Source organism: Dromiciops gliroides, chromosome 2 (genome assembly GCF_019393635.1).
Source record: "Dromiciops gliroides isolate mDroGli1 chromosome 2, mDroGli1.pri, whole genome shotgun sequence".
Classification (NCBI taxonomy): domain Eukaryota; kingdom Metazoa; phylum Chordata; class Mammalia; order Microbiotheria; family Microbiotheriidae; genus Dromiciops; species Dromiciops gliroides.
In genome coordinates, this window is record NC_057862.1 from 383,309,241 (window position 1) to 383,333,680 (window position 24,440).

The following is a 24,440-nucleotide window of genomic DNA, read 5'->3' on the forward strand; positions in this document are numbered from 1 at the left end:
CTCCAGAATGGTTAGATAAGTTCACAACTCCACCAACAGTGCATTAGTGTCTCAATTTTCCCACATCCCTTCCAACATTTGTCATTTTCCTTCTCTGTCATATTAGCCAATATGGGGTAGTACCTCAGAGTTATTTTAATTTACATTCCTTTCACCAATAGTGATTTAGAGCATCCTTTCATGTGACTACAGATAGCTTTGATTACTTTATTTGAAAATTGCCTATTCATATCCTTTGACCATTTATCAACTGGGGAATGCCTTATATTCCTAGAAACTTGACTTTGTTCTCTATATATTTGAGAAATGAGGCCTTTATCAGAGAGACTCGCTGTAAATTTTTATTCCCAGTTTTCTGCTTTCCTTCTAATCTTGACTGCATTGGTTTTGTTTGTGCAAAGCCTTTTTAATTTAATGTAATTGAAATTATCTATTTTACATCTTGTAATGCTCTCTACTCTTGTTTGGTCATAAATTCTTCCATTATCCCTAGATCTAACAGGTAAATTATTCCATACTCCCCTAATTTGCTTATAGTATTACCCTTTATGTGTAAATCATGTATCCATGTTGATCTTATCTTGGTATATAGTATAACAGGTTGGCCTATATCTAGTTCCTGCCAAATTTCTTTCCAATTTTCCTAGCAATTTATATCAGATAAGTAAGTTCTTGTTCCAACAGCTTGGATCTTTGGGTTTCTCAAATGTTAGGTTACTATGGTCATTTAACACTGTGTATTATGTACCTAATCTATTCCATTGGTTTACTACTGTATTTCTTGGCTGGAACCAGATTGTTTTGATGATTACTACTTTGTAATATAGTTTGAGATCTGGCATAGCTAAGACACGAAAGGGAAATTTTTTTTAAAGAGCTCAAAGAGGGCAAGGATGAACCCAAAGTAATACTTTTCAGGGATCCTTGTGGTGCATATAGGCGGACCTTTCCCAATCTCCTCAAAACACCCCTGGCCCTGACATACCTTGTCCCCTTTTTTTGCTTATCTTGGGAAGTAATGTAGTTTTTTCTTGGACAGAAACCCACATCCCTAAAATCAGAAGAGTATTAATAGCAATCTAGGAGAAGAGGAAGGGCAACTCTAGCAAAGAGAGAAGGGCTAGGGTTTGGCATATAGACTCATCTCTTCCTGTGTTGGGGATAAACCAGTTATCCAGGACATCCAGGGCTATGTTTGATCCCTTTCTAACCTTGTGTGGCAGACATAAGAGCCAGTATGGAAAAGAGAATTCATGTTAGATTTGAAGAAGACAAATGAGGGCAGCTAGGTGGTGCAGTGGATAGAGCACCGGTCCTGGAGTCAGGAGTACCTGAGTTCAAATCCGGCCTCAGACACTTAACACTTACTAGCTGTGTGACCCTGGGCAAGTCACTTAACCCCAATTGCCTCACTAAAAAAAAAAAAAAATAAAAAAAATAAATAGAAAATAAAAAAGGAAGACAAATGGCCAAAAAGGTTCCCATCCAGATATGGACAGAATAATATCCTTAGTAGTACTCACAATGCTAACCTTTGCTTTAGCCACTCCAACTGGGAATTATGGAATTAGAGTATGTAGACACTGAAGGTACCATAGGGGTTAACTAGGCCAACCTTGTCATTTTACAGATAAGAATCCTAAGGCTTAGAAAGATGGGGTGACTGACTCAGGATTACCCAGGCAGTAATTGTAGAACTGTTACTGAAACCCAGGTCACCAGACTCCCATGTCTGTGCTCTTTCCTTTCAGGGAGGGAGCTTAAAACTAGGGCCCAGGGACCATAAGGGCACTTTTTGACCATTCTGGCCCTCCTTATCCCTAGGTTTATCATACAGTTTCTTGTACACATGAATAGGCATTCAATTAACAAGTCTAAATGAAGGAAAACAAGAGTTTAGATAGTCATTGTATAAACCCAGTAATATTATACATTTTAAAACAAACATGAAATTTACATTTAAAACTATTACAGGACTGTTGTTTTGTCATTTTTCAGTCCTGTCAGATTCCTCATGGCCTCTTTTGGGGTTTTCTTGGCAAAGATACCACAGTAATTTGCCATTTCCTTCTCCAGCTCATTTTACAGAGGAGGAAACTGAGGCAAAGAGGGTTAAGTGACTTATCCAAGGTCACATAGCTAGTAAGCATCTGAGGTTTTGAACTGAGGAGATGACTCTTCCTAACTCCAGGCCCAGTATTCTATCCACTACATCTTCTAGCTGCCCCATTACAGGGTAGTCGGAGCATTTAACTGCTCACCAAATGATCTGTGGTTCTGATGATAATAATTGACATTTATAAATATTGACATTACATAGCATCCTTTTAATACATTATTTTTTTTTAAGTGAGGCAATTGGGGTTAAGTGACTTGCCCAGGGTCACACAGCCAGTAAGTGTTAAGTGTCCAAGGCCGGATCTGAACTCAGGTACTCCTGACTCCAGGGCCGGTGCTCTATCCACTGCGCCACCTAGCTGCCCCTAATACATTATTTTACTTGAACCTCAAAGCAACCTTGTAAAGTAGGTACTACAAGTATCATCTCTGTTTTACAGGTGAGGAAACTGAGGTGCAGAAATGAAGTGACTTACCCATGATCATACAGTTAGGTATGAAAAGTGAGATGTGAACCTAGATCTTCCTGATTTTTCTCTGGTTCTTTCCTTATTATACTATGCTGCCTCCAGGTGTTACTTAGGACTCCTTTTGATTGTTAAAGATATTGTTGGAATTCTAGCTCAACCTCTCTCTGAAATTCCCATGGTACTAAATTCTAAAAGATACTGCCTTATTGTGTATCAGATTCTGGCTACCACATTTTAAAAAGGACACTGATAATATGGAGCTTTGTCAGTGTAGGGATACCAAAGGGTTTTAAACTACTAGTCCTAGGAGTTTCATATTAGTATATTAGTTTGGTGTTTCCTCTGTGAAGTCTTCCCTGGGCTACCCCAATCTGTCTTGGTCTCTTCCTCTGATCTTATAGTATCTACTGTCTGCATCCTTTGTTGGGCTCAAAATCACATATTGCTTGAATTTCATACATATTGATCTTGACCCCCTAATTAGACTGTGAGCTCCTTTGGGGTGGGGACTATTTTTTCCAGCTAATGTTTTCCTCCCCTGTATTCTCCAATAGTGGCTAACACAGTGCTCTGCCCAAAGTAGGCACTGAATAAATGCTGCCACTTAAATGATTTTCACTCCAAAGGTAAATGGAGAAGAATATAAATTGACCCAGTGGATTATGGTCTGTTTTGTTAAAGTTGATGTCTTGGGTTGTTTTTTGGTTTTGTTTTTGGTCAAGCTGTGATTTCCTAACTCATGTTTGCTCTGAAGAAAAGAAGGCAGGGCAAGGCACTGAGAAATAGGAAGGCTTTATTTTTCCTCATCATTCCTTTCAGAACAAGTCTCAACTGAAATACAGGAATTTATGGTGTACCATATGTTCCATCTCTACCGGGTGAGACACCCCTCCCTCTCTTACTTCATTCTGTTCTATCATGTCTGGATTCTCAAAACTTTCACTTTCTCCTGATTTTCACTCTCCTTATTCTCTCTTCTTAATTCTCTTCTTCCATCTTCCCTGGTCCTCTCTCTTCTCATAAACAGCTCTTTTGTAAAGTAAGCTTCTTGTTTTGTATTTTAACTGATTATCCTCAACACTGTTTAAATTGTCATGTGATTTAAAATGAAGAGCTAATGAAGACACTGTCCTGTGAGCCCCTGACTTCCATATCTGCAACATTGTAACCAGGGTGTTCATTTTCTGAGCCAAGGGAAAGGAAGAACCCAAGGGACAAGCTGGCCTGGGATGAATGGGGGCAACTGGTGGTGTGTTCTGCTTTCACTTATATTTTAAAAGTATGTTATTTTAAAAATTTACTGATTTCTTTTAAATTCCATACCTGAGGTTAGAGCTGGAGTATGTAATTCAATCTTCTCAATTTTAGAAATGAGGTAAAGAGGAGATGAGGCTAAATCACATTTATTTAAGAAATTACATGGCACTTTCACAATCCTACATTGCTCCCTACTGCAAAAGTCTATCTTTTTAAAGACCAATATTTACCCAGTAACTCTCTATAGTCTAGAATAATACAACACAAATTTACAGAAAAGTTAAAAAAAGACAGGTGATCTAGAAGGCAATGTAAAGATTCATGGTGGATATAAGCAGGCTGTAATAGATGGCATGCATGAGAAGTGACATAAAAAACATTATCAAGAAGCAACATAGAGACCTAGCAGCAGAGACTGAGCTGCACGGCCAAGATGTATGACTTCATGGAGGATCAAACTGCTGAATTCAAGGAGGCCTTCCAGCTGTTTGACCGCGTAGGGGATGGAAAGATCTCATATAGCCAGTGTGGGGATGTGATGAGGGCCCTGGGCCAGAACTCTACCAATGCTGAGGTGCTCAAGATCTTAGGGAATCCCAAGAGTGATGAGATGAATGTGAAGGTGCTGGACTTTGAGCACTTTCTGCCAATGCTGCAGATCATAGCAAAGAATAAGGACCAGGGCACATATGAAGACTACCTAGAGGGGGTTCAGGTATCTAATAAGGAACAGAACAGCACAGTCATGGGGGCCGAAATATGGCATGTCCTCATCACTCTGGGTGAGAAGATGACTGAGGAAGAAGTGGAAGTGTTGGTGGCAGGGCATGAGGACAGCAATGATTGTATCAACTATGAAGAGCTAGTCTGGATGGTGTTGAATGGCTGAGAACAAAAGTCCCCTTTCCACAAAGAATCCCCTAACTTTCTCAATGTGAAAATGATCCTCTTGCCCCTGAAGCAACTAACTACATTGTCAGGGTTACCAACATCCTTCCAACCCCCACATGTTCTCTTTGGCCTACCTACTCTCTGCTTTCACCAAATAAACTTGCTCCTAAAAAAAAGAAGCAACATAGAACATGGAAAGACATGTATGAAATAATGAAGAGTGAAATAAACATAATCAGGAGAATGTATATCGTAATAGTAATACTGTTTGTAGAACAACATGAATGACTAAGTTATTATTTTTTTTATATTTACTTTTTTTAAAATTTTTTTATTTTAGTGAGGCAATTGGGGCCAAGTGACTTGCCCAGGGTCACACAGCTAGTAAGTGTTAAATGTCTGAGGCCGGATTTGAACTCAGGTACTCCTGACTCCAGGGCCGGTGCTCTATCCACTGCGCCACCTAGCTGCCCCTTGACTAAGTTATTTTGAGTATCATAAATACTTGTCAACAACAAAGGATCTATAAGGAAGATGCTTTCTATCCCCAGAAAAAGAACTAATAAATAGAACTATGTAAAGTAGTATCCTACATATGTATATATCTCTGTATCAAATGATGACCTTCTCTAGCACAGGGTGGGGAGGGAGAAAAAATAAACATAAAAAGTGAACAGCAGGGGGCGGCTAGGTGGCGCAGTGGATAAAGCACTGGCCCTGGAGTCAGGAGTACCTGAGTTCAAATCCGGCCTCAGACACTTGACATTTACTAGCTGTGTGACCCTGGGCAAGTCACTTAACCCCCATTGCCCAGCAAAAAACAAAACAAAACAAAACAAAACAAAAAAACCAGCAGAGAACAAAAGAAAACTCAGAAGGAAGGACAGAAAAGCAGGGTAGGTTTTTTTCGGGGGGGGGGGTGTTGGGTTGTTTTTGTTTTTTTGGTGAGGCAATTGGGGTTAAGTGACTTGCCCAGGGTCACACAGCTAGTGTCAAGGGTCTGAGGTCAGATTTGAACCCACGTCCTCCTGAATCCGGGTCCAGTGCTCCATCCACTGTGCCACCTAGCTGCCCCATCAGGGTAGTTTTGAAAACAACATATAGCATTCATTACATAGTTGTTGTAAGCTGAAATGGCGATTCATGGTTTCATATTGAATCTTCTTTCTTGTGTTGTACTGTGTACATGGAAATGTTTTTTTTTCCATTTTGTATTTAAGTTCAAAGTAAATTAAAAATTAAAAGAAGCAGCAGCATGGAATAGTGAAACACACACTGAATTTAGAGTCAGAGAACTTGTGTTTGTATCCTGCTTTTACCACATCCTGCCTATCTGACTTTGGAAAGATGAGGGGAGTAGACTATCTGTTTCCTAAGATTTCTTTCATCTCCAAATCCTATGATCCTTGTTTGACTAGAAAAGAAGGTGAGCCAGTCAAGTCAAAATAAAACAAAACAAAACAATGAAGTCCTCTTTCATGTATCAGTCACACCTTAGTACATTAATGAGTTCATTTCTTTTTTTAGCCTAATGGCACTCAGATAAAAAATTAATATCATAGTCACAACAGTTCAGAGTCCTCAATTAAGCAAATTCTTATTTTTTAGTTGTGTCCAATTCTTAGTGATCCCATATGGGGAAAAGATACTATGGTGTTTTGCCATTTTCTCCTTCAGTAGATTAAGGCAAACAAAGGTTAAGTGACTTGCCCAGAGTCACACAGCTAGTAAGTGTCTGAGGCTGGATTTGAACTCAGGGCTTTATGACTTCAGGTCCAATGCTCTCCCACTGAGCCACCTAGTTGTCTTGTAGGCAAATTCCTAATATCAGGTAAAAGAGGCTCCTTGCCATAGGGTAGGGAATAGGACTTTGAATCAGGAAGACCTGAGTTCACATCATGTCTTAGACATTTATTAGCTGTATGACCTAGGACAATTAATTTAACCTAGCTGTGCCTCATTTTCCTCATCTATAAAATGAAAGGGATGGACTCAATAGCCTTTATGATATCATACAGGGTTTGTTTTGTTTTGTTTTTTTGCAGGGCAATGAGGGTTAAGTGACTTGCCCAGGGTCACACAGCTAGTTAAGTGTCAAGTGTCTGAGACTGGATTTGAACTCAGGTCCTCCTGAATCCAAGGCCAGTGCTTTATCCACTGTGCCACCTACCTGCCCCCAATATCATACAGTTTTAATTCTTTGATCCTATAAATTTTGATGTTCCAGGTCTAAATCTTTGACCTTATGATCTAAATACCTTATATTTCTCAAAGTTTTACTATTTATAATACTTTTCTGCACTATCTCATTTGACCCTCACAACAACTCTGATGTATTTTTAAGACATTTCCATTTTATAGGTGAGGAAACTGTGCCTAAGAAAGTTGTTATTTTCCCAAGGTTAATTTTGATTTCCAAAAGCCAACACTGTGGTGTCACTGTTAAAAAAACAAACCAAAAATCTTTGATATTTTGATGTTCAAGAGTCCACTGACTTCAGTGGTATGGGTACTTCCTCTTCCAGTATAGACTGGAAGCACTTCATGCTGCAGTAAGGAGTCTTCATGAGTCACTGTGCATAACTTACTGATGATGAGCAACTCCCAAGTTAGACTGGATGTAGATAACAGGCCCCAGGTTATACTTGAACCCTTTCCAATTTGGTAGGCCCTATCAGATCCATGGCTTTCATGCATTCGGGATTACCTGTATCTCACAATGAGACTCTAAAGGATGATTCTACTGAGACTGTTTTAATAAAAGCACATAGTTCAGAAAAAGGCAAACAGTCTCATTATACCTTGTTCTGGTCAGACCAAATAGAATGAGAAATATAGAGCTAGAAGGGACCTGAGAAACCATCTAGTCCAACGATTCTCATTTGATAGATGAGGAAACTGAGGTCCCCAAAGACTAAGGCACTTCCTAAGGTTACACAGGTAAGTGGTCAAATCAGGATTGGAACTCAGGTCCTGTGACTCCAAATTTCAAGGTTCTTTTCTACACTATACTGCATCATGGGGAATAATGTATTAGGTTCTGGCCACTATATATATTTTTAAAAGACATTGTTAGGATAGAGCTTTTTTGGTGTTAAGCTGACCAGAGTGGGGACTGGTCTTAAACAAATATCTAATGTGCTTCCATGAGGTAGAGGAGGGTAAACATGTTCTCTGTTGCCGAAGAAAGAGAATTAAATCAACCTTTGAATGTTAATAAAACAGTGAAGCAAAGACTACATGGGGAAAAGATGTAGGGTGGTGATTGGTGGTTTCAGTTTTAGGCAGTAAGCTAGCCTGGAAGTGGTGGAAGTTGGCTCTGTTTTAAGAACCTCAGGAAACATTCAGGAAATTGTTCTGCGGTGAACAAAGACCAGGGAGAGAGAAAGTAGAGACTCTTGGGAAATAGGAATTGCAGGGAGTGTAGCTAGGGACATAAGAGAGATCACCACAAATAAAAAATAGTAGCATTTAACCAATTTCCAGGAAATTATTATTTTAACACTACTTTCAGAGTTCTACCTTTCCTGTAATTATGTCTTTTTTTAATCCCAGAAGCCACTTCAGCATTTAGCCAGATAGATTTATCTATAGAAACTATCTCTCTCATATTTAAGTGGAAGAAATTGTTTAGCAGTTTTGGTAACTAGAAAGCTGTGAAGTATACTACAGTGTACTCAGTGGCCTAAAAAAGAAAAAAATTAAAGAAGAAATAAAACTTTAAAAGTTACTCTTAGGAATCATCCCATGCCAAAATTTGCTGCTGATGACATATCGTATGGATTTTAGAAATAAGACCAGTTATTAAAATATCCAAACTGAAATGATTATAGATTTGGAACTAGAAGAGATCTTATACCTCGTGTAGTAAAAATCTCTTATTTTACAGAGGAGGAAATCAAGGCCCAGATAGATTAAATAATTTGCCATTATAACTTGCCAAAAACTGGTAGGTCTATTTCAAAAAATGATTAGGGAAAAAGGAAAAGAACTTATATATTTTAAAATGTTTATAGCAGTGGTGGCAAAGAACTGGAAACTGCAGGGATGCCCATCACTTGGGGAATGGCTGAAAAAGTTGTGGTATATGATTGTGATGGAATACTACTGTGCTATAAGAAATGATGAGCTCAATGATCTTAGAAAAGCATGGAGGGGGCAGCTAGGTGACACAGTGGATAAAGCACTGGCCCTGGATTCAGGAGGACCTGAGTTCAAATTCGGCCTCAGACACTTGACACTTACTAGCTGTGTGACCCTGGGCAAATCACTTAACCCTCATTGCCCAGCAAAACAAAAACAAAAACAAAAACAAAAACAAAAAAAAAAAACAAGAAAAGCATGGAAAGACCTGCATGAAATAATGAAGAGTAAAATGAGCAGAACCAAGAGAACATTATATATAGTAACAGCAATATTGGTGTTTTTTTTTTGGGGGGGGCAGGGCAATGAGGGTCAAGTGACTTGCCCAGGGTCACACAGCTAGTAAGTGTCAAGCATCTGAGGTCAGATTTGAACTCAGGTCCTCCTGAATCCTGGGCCAATGCTTTATCCACTGTGCCACCTAGCTGCCCCCTGCAATATTGTTTTAAGAATGACAGTGAATAACTCATTTTGACTATTATAATACCCAAATTAACTATACAAGGCATATGAAGAAAGATACTATCTGCACCCAGAGAAAAAACTCATAAATAGAGGGTGGGCCAAAAGTCACAAAGGGGTTTTAATATTTAATAACTTCTTTATTTTTTGTTTTCAATTTATAATACCATAGCATCATATATAGCACATATAGGAAATGAATTTACATTATGTATAAAAAATCAAATTTCACAAATGGTGAAAAATAAAGAAAAAAATATTTCAAAAAGCTATTAAAACATTGTGACTTTTAGCCCACCAAGAACAATAGTCTTTACTAAGTTTTACCTCTTAGAACATCCTATTCTCCGAAATTGAAAATTCTGGGGGGAGGCAATCAGGTTTAAGTGACTTTCCCAAGGTCACACAGCTAGTAAGTATCTGAGGCTAGATTTTAACTCAGGTCCTCCATCTTCCAGGGCCAGTGCTCTATCTACTGTGCAACCTAGCTGCTGCCTACCCACACAAAATCGAATTTTAATGAATTTTGTGTCTTTTACAAAGCAATGACTGAGATTCTATGAATATCTTTGTTTGCTTTAGGAATTGACTTGTGTTGAAAGACAACCATTATTAAATGATAATCAATCAACCAATTTAATAAAGAATTATTTTTTCTTAGAATTTGTATCTAATTCCTCTATAAAGCCTCTAGAAGAACTACTCTATGAAACTTTATTATTTTATTTTTGTTTATTTTTTTTTTGGTGAGGCAATTAGGGTTAAGTGACTTGCCCAGGGTCACACAGCTAGTAAGTGTTAAGTATCTGAGGCCGGATTTGAACTCAGGTCTTCCTGAATCCAGGGCCGGTGCTCTATCCACTGCGCCACCTAGCTGCCCCTTTCTATGAAACTTTAAATAAAATGAGTACTAAGCCACATTTTTGGGGACTGGGGGATGTTAAGCAACTCCCAATGAGGAAACTCTACCTACCCAAGCAGACTGGCATCTGCTCTACAATTTATAGTCTTAGTTGCCTGGGACACTTAAAGATTGAGTGACTAGCCCAGAATCACAGAGCCAGATGTGCCAGAGGCACATCTGAACCCAGGTCTTCCAAACTCCAAGGCCAGTTCTCTGTCCATTCCACATGCTGCCTCTTATTATAAGATAAGCCAATTCAATGAATTTTTAAAAATGAAGTCCCGGCCATAGAATAAATTGGGAGGACTGATAGGTTTCCTTAAGGTTTGCACAAGAGAGAATGAGAATTTATTTTATTTCCGAAATACTATTAAAATTTTAGTTCACATAGTTCACATTATAGCTCTGATTTTGAAAAAAAATTACATGGCCTGTTATTTTGCCCTTGTCAGGGAAGGGTTGGGAAATGCTGGGAACTGACCTCACCCTGTTTCGCTCAGGCACCTCTGAAACATTTATGATTTAATTCCTTGGTGTATAGAGCAGTGAGACAACTCTTAAAATAGTCTTCCTGATTTCCCCCCTCCCTAAATCATAAAAATGAACACTGTAAAATTGTGTCAAATTATGACTTCTCAACCTATTTACTGTATCCAATAGTCAAAGCGGCAATCTTAGTATGTTTGTTTTCGGAAATCAACTGTGCAATTCATGACTCTGGGTCTAGTCCAATCACATTTTCCATTATCAGACAAGAGATTCCAATCCAATAGCCAAAAGATTAATTATAGCAGGAAAGAAATATAGATAGCAAGCAAGAAAGTAATGATAATGATAGCTAGCATTTATATAGTTGTTTAAGGTTTGCAAAGTGCTTTGCAAATATTATCTCATTTGATCCTCACAATGTCTACCTGTGAGGTAGGTGCTATTATTATCCCCATTTTACAGATAGAGAAATGGAAGTTGAGAGAGATTTGGTGTCTTGCCTAGGGTCATACAGATAGTGTCTGAGACAAAATTAATTCATTCCAAGTCCAACACTGTATCCACTATACCACCTAATTAACTATATTGAGTCATTCTCTGCCCTTTACACAAATACGTATTATCTCCTAGCCTACCCATATGGGAGCTTGGGATAGACACCTCCTGAAAAAAATAGAAAACTGTTAATTAATCTCAACACCCTGTTAGTGGCCACATGGAGATCTACTAGTTAGTTAGTGGGGGGTGAAGTAGAATCTCCTGAAGGCTTTTGTTTGTTCTCTGGAGTCCTGCGTTCTGAGGTATTTTGGTATCGCCATTTCTCTTGCTTGCACAGATCTGGCAGAACCATTTTTCTCATTTCCATCTCAAAGTCTGACTCCTTACTGCGGGAATTTATTATGATTTGGGGACCCTGCCTTTGATCTGAGTTTAAAAAGCCTTAGGCCCTCAGGGTTTTTCTCTGTGTAAGAGGGGCTGGTGCCTTTTCCCCTCCGCTTCAGCCAAGTTGAGAAGCCCCGTGAACCTTAGGGGACACCGGCTGGGGAAGAGATTCCGGGCTAGCCCTGGGCATGGCACAACGCAGCCCATGGGGAGGTCCCAGGCACGCAGCAGGGGGCATGGGCCCCTCAAGCCCTAGGTGTGGTGTGCAGGGCTCACTCGAGTCCCCCGGCTGTAGCAGTAGCATGGTCAGTGAATTAGCTTGGCATGCATAGGTGGTGAGGAGAGAGCTTTTTATATACTGGGGTAGTTAGACAGTGAGGGAGGACACCGGAGGACTGAGAGAACGCAAGGAGGTCGGTGAGAGAAGGAAATGCAGGGGGTTTGTTGATATGGCTGACAGAGATGGAGAAAGAGCTAGAGAGGAGGTAGAGAGACACCAGAGGAGCAAGTATGCTAAGAGGCTTTTCAGGGGGGTTGACAAAGTGAAGAAAGCTTGGAGTTAAAAGAAAGGAGAGGAGCAGTGAAAGCGAGACGGGAGCTGGAGTGAAGGGAAAAAAAAGGTCATATAACTTATCTCTTACATTTATTTTTATAAATAAACCCAGCTTTGATTATTATTAAATAAAAGAGGCGTTTGCTTATCAATTTGGGAGGAGCAAGTGTGGGGGAAATTTTAAACAGCCCTAAGAGATTGGCTTAGGAAATTAATAGCAGTCAGATAGCCAGTCAGTCAAAAATCCACGCATTAGGGCCCCAGCTAGTCAGTAAAATATTTCACATTTGAATGGCAACCCAGAGGAAACTTACGGCCCAATTATAATTTTTCTAAACGTATAATTTTTCAGTTATAGTTATAATTTTTCTTATATTTATAAATTTTCATACAAGTCCAGTTATATAATTTTTTCAGATTAGATATAGTTAAAAATTTTTTTTTACACATTACACACTTCTCAGGAATTTCCTAGGATTTCCTGGTTACTGAGTCTATTGCTTCTCCATCTTTCTGTATGATATTTTCTTTCTTTTTCTCTGTGCACTTTTCCCTCTCTTCTCTTTTCCCCAGTTTGTGCTTCCTGATCCAAGCTCTCATCTTAGTACAAGTCTTCTAAGATTCTATCCTGTACTTTATTAAATGAACTGTCCCTCCCTCTCTAACAACTACTAACACACTAACAAGATCAACCTCCCCATTGTTGTTCTCTGCTCCCAGCCAAATTCTCACTTCACTTCCCAACACTCCCCACTGTTCAAGTCTCCTTCTGCAAATACTATCCGTCATTTGCTCCTTTCCCCTGGGAAATAGTGCTAGTTCTTGAGAAGAGTAATTATGGAGAGATTGCTTCAGGGAAATCAGCACATAATACAACAGCTGTTCTGGTATTCCATGGCAAGAAAGTCCCTAGCTATATGCACTCTCATGTTTTTGTATTTTTTTTAACCTTGTGTCCCACAAGCCCCATGCTACAAACTTTTCAAGTGCTATGAGAAACCTCTTTCATTGCTCTGCTTGACAAAATTTTCCACCTCTGGCTGGGGAAAATCTGCCCCCTCTCTTTCCCAGCTTCCAGGCAGAATGTTTCTTGCTGTCTTAGCATTTCCCACTGAATTTTGGGGCTTGGTGGGGCTCCCTTGCTTGATCTATCCTTATACTACTCAAATAAGCTAGTGAAATGCTAACCAAAATGCCAGTAAGACTTTTATTTGATTGGGAGTCCTGAGGGACAACTGTTTGGCAACTTTATTGTGTATACCCACTTATGGATCATAGTTCAAGGGCAGAGAGGAACATTTTTAGTCAAGAGGAAATGGATGGTCCAAGGATGCAGTATCACTTCCAGACCCAAGGGATCAGTGACTTTGCAGGACAACATAATTTCTAGTCCCAAAGGATAAAGGACACTTCCTATGTAAAGATCAGAGTGCAGACCAAGACAGTAGTGACTGTACCTTTCCCCAGATCATACCTCCTTAGAAGCACCAAAAACTTCCAAACTTGCAAAATGAGCTCTGAAAACAATACTGTTAAAAAGCCTGAAGTTTGAGACACCCCTATGCCAGGAACAGAGCCCAGCATTAACAGAAAGTTCCAAGTAAAGAAATAGAGTGGGAAAATGAGCAGACCACAAAAAAAAACCACAAAAAAACCTGACCATAAAAAGCCACTATGGTAAAAGGTAAGGTCAAGACACAAACTGAGAAGAAGAAAATGAAATAAAAATATTTACAAGCAAAGCCTCAAAGAAAAAAAATGAGAATTGCACACAAGCTCCTGGAAGAGCTGAAAATTTATTTTCAAAATCAGAGAGGTAAAGAAAAATTAGGTAAAGAATCGCAAACAAAGGAAGACAATTATGAAAGGACAATTAAAAGCTTGGTAAAAGAGGCATGAAAAATACTGAAGAAAATAATACCATAAAAAACAGAATTGTCCAAATGGAAAAAGGAGGTACAAAAGATGACTGGGGAAAAAAAATCATTCTTTAAGAATTATAATTGGGCAATTGGAAGCTAATGACCCCAGGAGACATTTTAAAAAGCAATTAAATTAAATAAAAAGAAAGAAAAAAAGATAAGAAAATGTGTGATGCTCATAGGAAAAACAACTCAAATGGAAAATAGGAGAGATAATTTAAGATTTATTGGATTACCCGAAAGCCATGATTTTTAAAAAAGAGCATACCCATCATATTTCAAGAAATTATCAAGGAAAACTGTCCCAATATCCTAGAACCAGAGGATAGATTAGAAATTGAGAGTCTGCTGATTGCCTCTTGAAAGTGATCTCAAAATTAAAACTCCTAGGAATATTATAGCCAAATTCCAGAGCTCCTAAATCAAAGAGAAAATACAGTTAGAAACCATTCAAATACCATCAACCACAGGATCATACAAGACTTATCAACTACCACAGTAAAGGAATATGATGTTCCAGAAGGCAAAGGAGCTAGGATCTAAGAATCACCCACCCAACAAAACTGAGTATAATCCTTTAGGGGGAAAATTGATATTTAATGAAATAGAAGACTTTCAAGAATTGCTGAGGAAAATACCAGAGGTGAATAGAAAATTTGACATTCAAGTATAAGACTCAAGAGAGGCATAAAAAAGGTAAACATGAAAGAGAAATCATAAGGGACTAAATAAGGTTAAACTGTTTACCTTTTTTTTTTTTTAATAGAAACTATTAATAGACAAGACGGCCAGTGAAGATGTTTACTTCTTCTTGAACACACCCACAGTGCAACTCCTGTGGCCTGTAGTCTTGGTGTGCTGGCCCCGGACTCAGAGACCCCAGAAGTACCAAAGCCCACAATGTGCCCAGATCTTTTTTGGTCGCTCCAGATCCTCACAAAGCTTATTGTCCAGACCATTGGCCAGAACCTGGCTATATTTTCCATCCTTTCCATCCTTCTTCTTGTTAAGGAACCAATCTGGAATCTTGTACTGTCGAGGATTCTGCATGATGGTGATCACACACTCCACCTCATCATTAGTGAGCTCACCAGCCCTCTTAGCGAGGTCAATGTCTGCTTTTCTCACTACTACATGGGCATATCTTCGACCCACACCCTTGATGGCTGTGGTGGCAAAAGCTATTTTCTGCTGTCTATCAATGTTGGTGTTGAGCACTCTCAAAATGTGCTGGAACTTCTCAGGGATTACAAGAGACATGGCTGCAATGGCGGCATGAGAGCCTTCTCTGGAAGAGCTGTTTACCTTTCTATGTGGAAAGATGATACATGTATCTTCTAGGAATTTTATCATCATTTGGGCAATTAGAAGGATTCCACATAGAAAGAGGGTACAGGAGTGAGCTGATTATGTTAAGATGATGTAAAAAATGGATAGGTGAGAAAGAAGGACGCCTTGGGAAAAGGAAGAAGGGAGGAGAAGAATGGGGAAAATTAATTTCACAAAAAAGAGGCACACAAGGAAGGACTTTTATGGTGGAGAGTAAAATGGGTGGGCAAGCAATGCTTGAACCCCACTTATATCTAAATTGTTTTAAAGAGGAAATACACACACAAACTTAACTGGTAACAGAAATCTACTTTACACAACAGGGAGGGGAAGGAGATAAGAGAAAAAGAAGAGGTAATAAAAGGGAAGACAGATAAAAGAAGGAAGTGGTCAGAAGCAAAACAGATTTTAAAGGAGGGACAGCATAAACAGAGAAAGAGAATAATAAACGGAAGAAAATAGAATGGAGGGAAATGCATTTAGTAGCCATAAATGTGAATGTGAATGAATGTGAAAGGGATGGACTCACCCATAAAATGGAAGAGATAGCAAAATGAATTCAAAACCAGAGTCCAAAAATAACTTGATTACAAGAAACATATTTGAAACAGAGAGAGACACAGCTGAAGTTTAAAAAAAGACAGAGGTATTAATTGTAATCTCAGACAAAGCAAAAATAAACATAGACCCAACTAAAATGGATAAGCAGGAATACTACAGCTTGCTAAAAGGAATTACAGACAATGAAATAATATCAATACAAACAACCAAACGGCACAGCATCCAAATTCTAAAAGCAAAAGTTAAATGAATTAAGGGATAAAATAAATGATAAAACTATACTGGGAGGGACCTAAACTTTCCCCTCTCAGAGCTACATAAATCTAACCATAAAACAAATAAGAAAGAAGTCAAGGAGATGAATAGAATCTTAGAAAAGTTAGATATGATAGACCTCTGGAGAAAACTAAATGGTAATAGAAAGGAATATACCTTTTTTCCTCAGCTGTATATGGCACCTTCATAAAAATTGACCATGTATTGGGGCATAAAAACCTCACAACTAAATGTGTAATAAAGAAATATTAAATGCACCCTTTCCAGAATGTAATGCAATAAAATTACAATTAATAAAGGGCCACGGAAGCATAGATTAAAATTTAATTGAAAACAAAAAAATCTAATTCTAAAGAATGAATGGGTCCAAGAACAAATCATAGAAACAATAATTTTGTTAAAGAAAATGACAACAATGATCCAGCATTCTAAAATTTGTGGGATAAAGGCAAAGCAGTACTTAGGGGAAAATTTTTATCTTTAAATGTGTACATCAACAAAAAGGGAAAAGATCAGATTGATAAATTGGGCGTATTAAAAAAATAGAAAAAGAACACATTTTAAATTCTTAATTAAATACCAAAATTAAAATCCTGACAATCAAAAAAAGAATGTAATAAAGTTGAAAGTAAAAAATTCATTGAACTAATAAATAAAAGTAGGAACTGGTTTTATGAAAAAAAAACCCAATAAAATGAATAAACCATTAGTTAATCTGAATTTTTAAAAGAAAGAAGAAAACAAAATTACTAATATAAAAAATGAAAAAGGTGAATGTACCACCAATGAAGATGAAATTAAAGCAATTATTAGGAGGTATTTTGCCCAATTATTTGTCCAATTCACACTCTAAGTGAAATGGATAAATATTTACAAAAATATAAATTGCCTGGATTAACAGAAGAGAAAAATATTTAAATAACCTTATCTTAGAAAAAGAAAATGTACAAATCATTAATGAGCTCCCTAAGAAAAAATATTTAGGACCAGATGGAATTACAAGTTAATTCTATGAAACAGTAATATATCACAAAGATCATACACTATGACCATGTGGGATTTATATCAGGAATGTAGGGCTGGTTCAATAATAGGAAAACTATTGGCATAACTGACAAAATCAGTAACAACAAAAATCATATGCTTATCTCAGTAGATGAAGAAAAAAAATTTTTTATTTATTTATTTATTTATTTATTTTTGTAATGTTTTTTTTTTTGGCAGGGCAATGGGGGTTAAGTGACTTGCTCAGGGTCACACAGCTAGTAAGTGTCAAGTGTCTGAGGTTGATTTGAACTCAGGTCCTCCTGAATCCAGAGCTGGTACTTTATCCACTGTGCCACCTAGCTGCCCCTGAAGAAAACAATTTTGACAAATACAACACTCACTTCTTAAAAACACTAGAAAGCACAGGAATTGATGGAGCCTTTCTAAAAGTTATAAGTAGTATCTATCTAAAACCATAAGCAAAAATTATCTGTAATGGGGATAAACTAGGAGCCTTCCCAATATGATCAAGGGTCAAGCAAGGATGTTCATTAACACCACTATTATTTAATAATATACTAGACATGACAGCTATAACAATAAGACAAGAAAAAGAAATTGAATGACTAAAAAAAAGCAACGAGGAAAAAGAGCTATCATTCTTTGTAGTTGGTATGATGGTACACTTAGAGAACCTTAGAGAATCAACCAAAAAACTAGTCGAAACAATGAACAACCTCAGAAAAAATGCAGGATATAAAATTTACTCATGGAAATCATCAGTATTTCTTTGTACTACCAAAGAAACCAAAACCTAAAACAAAGGCCCAGCATCAAGAGATAGAAAGAGAAATTCCATTTAAAAGAATTGTAGACCATATAAAATACTTGGGAGTCTACCTACCAAAACAAACACTAGGATTATATGAATATAAACACAACACTTTTCATACAAAGATAGCTCTAGACAGAGAAATATTAATTGATCATGGGTAGGCAAAGCCAATATAATAGAAATTACAACCTTACCTAATTTAACTTACTTAATTCACTTATTTATTCAGTCATATGAAAGAAACTACCAAAAGTATTTTCTAGAGCTAGAAAAAATTATAACAAAATTCAACTGGAATAACAAAAGGTCAAGAATATCAAGGGAATTAATGAAAAAAATGTTAAGAAAAGCAGCATAGGAGCAGCTAGGTGGCTCAGTGGATAGAGCACTGGCCCTGGAGTCAGGAGGACCTGAGTTCAAATTCGGCCTCAGATATTTAACATGTACTAGCTGTGTGACCCTGGGCAAGTCACTTAACCCTGATTGCCTCACCAAAAAAAGAAAAAAAAACAAAAGAAAAGAAAAGAAAGGCAGCATAGCAGTCCCAGATTTCATACCATATTACAAAGTATTATTCAGCAAAACAATCTGGTTCTGGCTAAAAAATACAATGGTGAATCAATGAATAGATTAAGTACACAATACACAGCAGTAAATAACCACAGTAACCTAATGTTTTACAGACCCAAAGAGCCAAAATTTTGGGACAAGAACTCAGTATTTGACAAAAATTGCCGAGAAAACTGAAAAGCAGTATGACAGAAACCAGGCCTACACCACCATCTTACACTCTATACCAAGATAAGTTCAAAATGGATAAACTATTTTGACATAAAGAGTTATATTATAAATAAATTAGGTGAGCATGGAAAAATGTACCTGTATGATCTCTGGATAAGAAAAAAGTTAATAACCAAGCAAGAGATAAAGAGGATTATGGGAAGTAAAACAGACAATTTTGATTGATTAATTAAAAAGCTTTTGCACAAACAAAATTAATGCAGTCAAAATCAGAAAGAAAATAGGAAACCGGGTAGGAAAAATTTATAGCAACTTTCTCAGATAAAAGCCTCATTTCTTAAATATATAAGGAACTGAGCCAAATTTATAAAAATAAGACCAGTTGATAAATGGTCAAAGGATACGAACAGGAAGTTTTCTGAAGAAATCAAAGCCATCAGTAGACACATGAAAAATGCTTTAAATCACTACTGATTAGAGAAATGCAAATTAAAATGATTCTGAGTTACCACCTCATACCTGTCAGATTGGATAACATGACAGAAAAAGAAAATGAGAAATTCTGGAAGGGATGTGGGAAAATTGGGACACTAATGCACTGTTGGTGGAGATGTGAACTGATCCAACCATTCTGGAGAGTAATTTGGAACTATGCCCAAAGGGCTATAAAACTGTGTATATTCTTTGACTCAGCAAGGGCACTACTAGGTCAGTATCCCAAAGAGATAAAAGAAATGGGGAAAAAACTATATATACAAAAAGAAAATTATATAATTTCTTTTTCTGGTGGCAAAGAATTGCAAATTGAAAGGATGCCCATCAATTGGGGGATTGACTGAACAAGTTGTGGTATATGATTATAATAGAATACTATTGAGCAGGATGGTTTCAGAAAATCTGGGAAGACATATAAACTTATGCAAAATGAAGTGAGCAGAAACAGGACAATACCATATGCAGTACCAGCAATATTGTAATATTGCTGTGATCAACTGTGAAAAACTTGACAAAACTTGACTTCTCTGATCAAGACAATGATACAAGACAGATCCAAAGAACCGATGACAAAAAATGCTATCTCCAGAGAGAGAACTGATAAGTGTAGATCAAAGCATACTTTTTCTGCTTTATTTTTATTGTTTTATTTGTGTTTTCTTTTGCAAATGGCTAATATGGAAATATGTTTTATATAACCATTATCAAATTGCTTGCCTTCTCAAGGACAGGAAAGGTGCAAGAGGGAGAGAGAAAAGTTGAAATTCAAAATTTTTTAAAATTATTGTTATAAATTTTTATATGTAATTGGGAAATATTTAACAAAATAATTATAGGCATACGCTGTTTTATTACACTTCACTTCATTGCACTTTGCAGATATTGAGGGTTTTTTTTTGAACATATTGAAGATTTGTAGCAACCCTGCAATGAGGAAGTCTATCAGCATGTGCTCACATTGTGTCCCTGTGTCACATTTTGGAAATTCTCTTAATATTCCAAACTTTTCATTATTATCATATCTGTTATGTTGATCTGTGTCAGATCTGAAACTCAAATCCATGTCTTCTAATTCCAAATCCAGTGCCCTTTCTACTATGCCATATTGCCTTTTGTGCACTTACCGCTCCATAGGGATTACACCAGTCACTTATTCACATTGGGTTTGGGGTGGGATCATCTGGACTAAAACATAGAAGAGCAATTCCAGGAAGTACCAGAGTGGATATCCATAAAAGGGAGTAAACTGAATCATGAAACAGAGAAAGCCTATGAAAAGGTATATTTTATTGGTCATGCTCTCTAGTAAGCCCCAATTGATGGACATCCCTTTCATCCATCTATTCCCTGTCTTTTTCCAGTGATGCTGACCTATGCCATGCAAATTAGACTGCGGAGACCTTGAGAAAGCAAGCACTAGAATGGGGCAGAGGGAGAAGGAGGGACAGAACCAGGTGCTGCTCCAAATACATACAAGGTTTCTTGGGGGGTGGGGAGATAAGAGGGAACCTTTCAATGCAAATGTACTTTTTTATCCAGGGCAAAAACTATCTAATCATTTTCTTTCAAAAGTCATATTTGGATGGACCAGTGGTCTCATTAATGAGGGAATCCCTCCTGTGGCACAGATCACTACCCATTCATTCCTTCTTTTCTTGTGTAATTCTTGTCTATATCCTCCTGTAAATCCTACACAAGAAGTCTACTACCCTACAGGTGGGGGCCTTTCATGAGGTCTTTTGAATTGTGGAGATGCCAATGGAATACACAGGCTATTCATTTATCCTTTGCTCTTAGTACTTGATCAGCCCATCTTCTTTTGGAGTTATACATCTATTTTTTTCCAAAGATTATTTTATTCTAATTGGATTTGTGTGTGAGAGGGTATATATTTTTGGGGGAGGGCAATGAGGGTTAAGTGACTTGCCCGGGGTCACACAGCTGGTAAGTGTCAAGTGTCTGAGGCCGGATTTGAATTCAGGTTCTCCTGAATCCAGGGCAGGTGCTTTATCCACTGTGATACCTAGCTGCCCCCTGGAGTTATACATCTTTCTGAAGATATCTTTTACCTAATTTCTCTTGTGCAATTCTTCATTCATAATGGGCCCAAATTCAATCATGTGCAACATGTGTTTTTTCATTGCCCTCTGGGTGACTCAACTTTAATATTTTTGAGACTGTGACATTTCAAGAATGACAGTCATACAATAATTTTGGGTTTTGTTTTTTGGGACTTGAACCCATAAATTCATTGGTAAAGAGAACTCCCACTGAAGAAACTCCTTCTATCAATGCAGGCCAGCACCTGCTCTACAACAGTTTTAAAGAGTTGCCAGAAATGCTAAGAAAGCAAGTGACTTGCCCAGAGTCTATATGTGTCAGAGGAAGGATTTGAACTGAGTTCTTCCTGACTCTGAAGAGAACTCTGTATGCCATACTGTTCTGCAATGCAACAATACTAGTAAAACCCCTGATGTTAAAAATATAAACCTTTATGTGTCAAGAAGTTTGGAATATTAAAGGCATTGTAAATTTTACCAAATGCAATTCAGCCTCATTTCCTCTTTCTATTCAATTCTGGGACTAACATTTTGTCCAACCACCAGGTTATCTCAAACACACAGAATACGGCCATCCATAGCATAGTCTAGAAAACAGACATTCGTCATCCACTTGATTTTTCCTGTGTGGATTATTATGTCAAACTCTTTTATGTGATTATAGACCTCATTTAGGAGGGTTTTCAGCATTCCCGAGCTTGATGCTATCAATAAACACAATGTCTTCAAACAGAAACATCTGTGCCACCTCACCGTATAGGGAATTCTTCTTCCATTTGTATTCTGCAAAAATCATGCAAACACAAGCTGTGATTTCATTACTGTGAGAACTCCCTCTACCAAGACAGATCATAACCTATGACTTAATAGGTAAGTAGTGAAGAATAATCTTTTTAAAAGTTCATAAAGTTGGGGGCAGCTAGGTGGCGCAGTGGATAAAGCACTGGCCCTGGATTCAGGAGGACCTGAGTTCAAATCTGACCTCAGACACTTGACACTTACTAGCTGTGTTACCCTAGGCAAGTCACTTAACCCTCATTGCCCTGCAAAAAAATAAAGTAAAATAAAATAAAAAGAGTCATACTCCTCCATAACTTCCTGTTTAAAAAAAAAAAAGTTCATAAAGTTCATCACACAAAGGATATTTTTGCCATGAATGTTTCCTATTGGTAATTTCTAACATTTTTACTGTTGGACTTTCTAATTCAAATTATTTGTAATTTTCATAAGATCTTTTATTACTTTCTATAACTGACCTTTTTAATGACCAAAGCTGAATCTATCTCTTTCACTGAACATAATTTAGATCAAATATGTCTGAGATGACAAAAACACCTGCCTGCCTTTCTTTTTCTCTTTAATTAATTTTTTTTTGGTGAGGCAATTGAGGCCAACTCAAGTGCCACCTCATTCAGAAAAACTTTTTTGATCATGGCAGTTCACAATGATCTTGCCCTTCTTGCACCAAGCCAGGACTACATTTTAGCACACACTTGCTCTTGAGTTCAATAGTTTTGGTTTTTTGGTTTTTTTGCGGGGCAATGGGGGTTAAGTGACTTGCCCAGGGTCACACAGCTAGTAAGTGTCAAGGGTCTGAGGCCGGATTTGAACTCAGGTCCTCCTGAATCCAGGGCTGGTACTCTATCGACTATGCCACCTAGCTGCCCCTTTAATTAAATTTTTGATAACATCTTCCTTTCCAAATATATCTCCCTTTTCCCATGCAGAGAGTCATCTCTTGTCAGAAAGATTACAAATGTTTAAGAAAACTAAACAACACATCAACTGAGTTTAACCGTATCTGCAATGCAGTATCTACATAGTCTCCTCACTTCTGCAAAGAAGGGAGGATGGCACATTTTCTATCCTCTTCTTTGAGACCAATCTTGATCTTTATACCTGTACACTATTTAGTTCCCTTTATTTCTTTCCATTTCCACTGCTATATATTGTCTTCCTGGTTCTACTCACTTGATTTTGTATCAGTTCATACATTTTCTTATACTTCACTGAATTCTTCATACTCATCATTTCTTGAAATGAAGCATTGATTTCCATTCAGCTAAGAAAGGAAAGAAAGAAAAAGAGCGTACAATCCATAAGTGGTTTCTGATGTAAAATATTCAAATAACAGCTAAAAGGAGATATATGTCTCACAGACCAAATTAGAATGTAATTTCTTATTTCTTCTTTCCACAGGGCTCTTCAATTTCTGAATTCCTCTCTACATGATCCCTGTGACCTTATTTGGCTACCATGTTGCTTCCACCAAGGATTTTCTTTGTGACCTTCCTTCGCTCCCCACCTCATCAACGGGAAAATGGATGATCATATTTGATTGGATTAATATATATCCATGCTATCATTTGATCTTGACCACATCCAACGATTCCAATGACTTCCTATTACCTCTGGGATCCAATGTAAACTCTGTTTGGCTTTTAAAACCCTTCATAACCTGGCCCCTTCCTACTTTTCCAGTCTTTTTATACCTTACTCCTTTCCATATGCTCTAAGATCCAGTAGCACTGTTCTCCTTGCTGTTCCTTGTACCAAAACCTCCATCTCCCAACTTCATGTATTTTTCACTGGTTATTCTGCCCCGCCCCCGGCCCACCCACCTGCTCCTGGAATGCTTTCTTTATCTCTGCCTCCTTTTGAGAGCCAGCTAAAATTTCATCTTCTGCAAGAAGTCTTTCTCAGTCTCCCTAAATGCTAATACATTCTCTCTGAGACTGTCTTCAATTTATCCAGCATATATCTGAACATAATTGTTTTTGGATTTTATCCCCCATTAGATTGTGAGCTCCTTGAGGACAGGAATCATTTTCACTTTTCTTTGTATCCGCAGTACTTCCTGGCACATAGTAAGTATTAATAAATGTTTGTTGACTCTTCTTGACTGCAAAATTGGAGTACAAGAACAATTTTCTTTTTCTTAGTAAAACTATACGTTAGAGGGGGCAGCTAGGTGGCACAATGGATAGAGCACTGGCCCTGGATTCAGGAGGACCTGAGTTCAAATCCGACCTCAGACACTTGACACTTACTAGCTGTGTGACCCT

General features: G+C 37.7%; 2 protein-coding genes across 2 annotated transcripts; one reads left to right on the forward strand and one right to left on the reverse strand.

Annotated features, from left to right (window-relative positions):
- Positions 1 to 3,783: 3,783 nt before the first annotated feature.
- LOC122743344 (myosin light polypeptide 6-like) lies at positions 3,784 to 5,080 on the forward strand. Its single transcript, XM_043988220.1, has one exon. The coding sequence runs from the start codon at positions 4,279 to 4,281 to the stop codon at positions 4,732 to 4,734; it is 456 nt and encodes a 151-aa protein (XP_043844155.1). The 5' UTR covers positions 3,784 to 4,278; the 3' UTR covers positions 4,735 to 5,080.
- Positions 5,081 to 14,961: 9,881 nt separating this feature from the next.
- Positions 14,962 to 15,351, reverse strand: LOC122743878 (40S ribosomal protein S18-like). Its single transcript, XM_043989084.1, has one exon. The coding sequence runs from the start codon at positions 15,349 to 15,351 to the stop codon at positions 14,962 to 14,964; it is 390 nt and encodes a 129-aa protein (XP_043845019.1).
- Between the last annotated feature and the right edge of the window lie 9,089 nt (positions 15,352 to 24,440).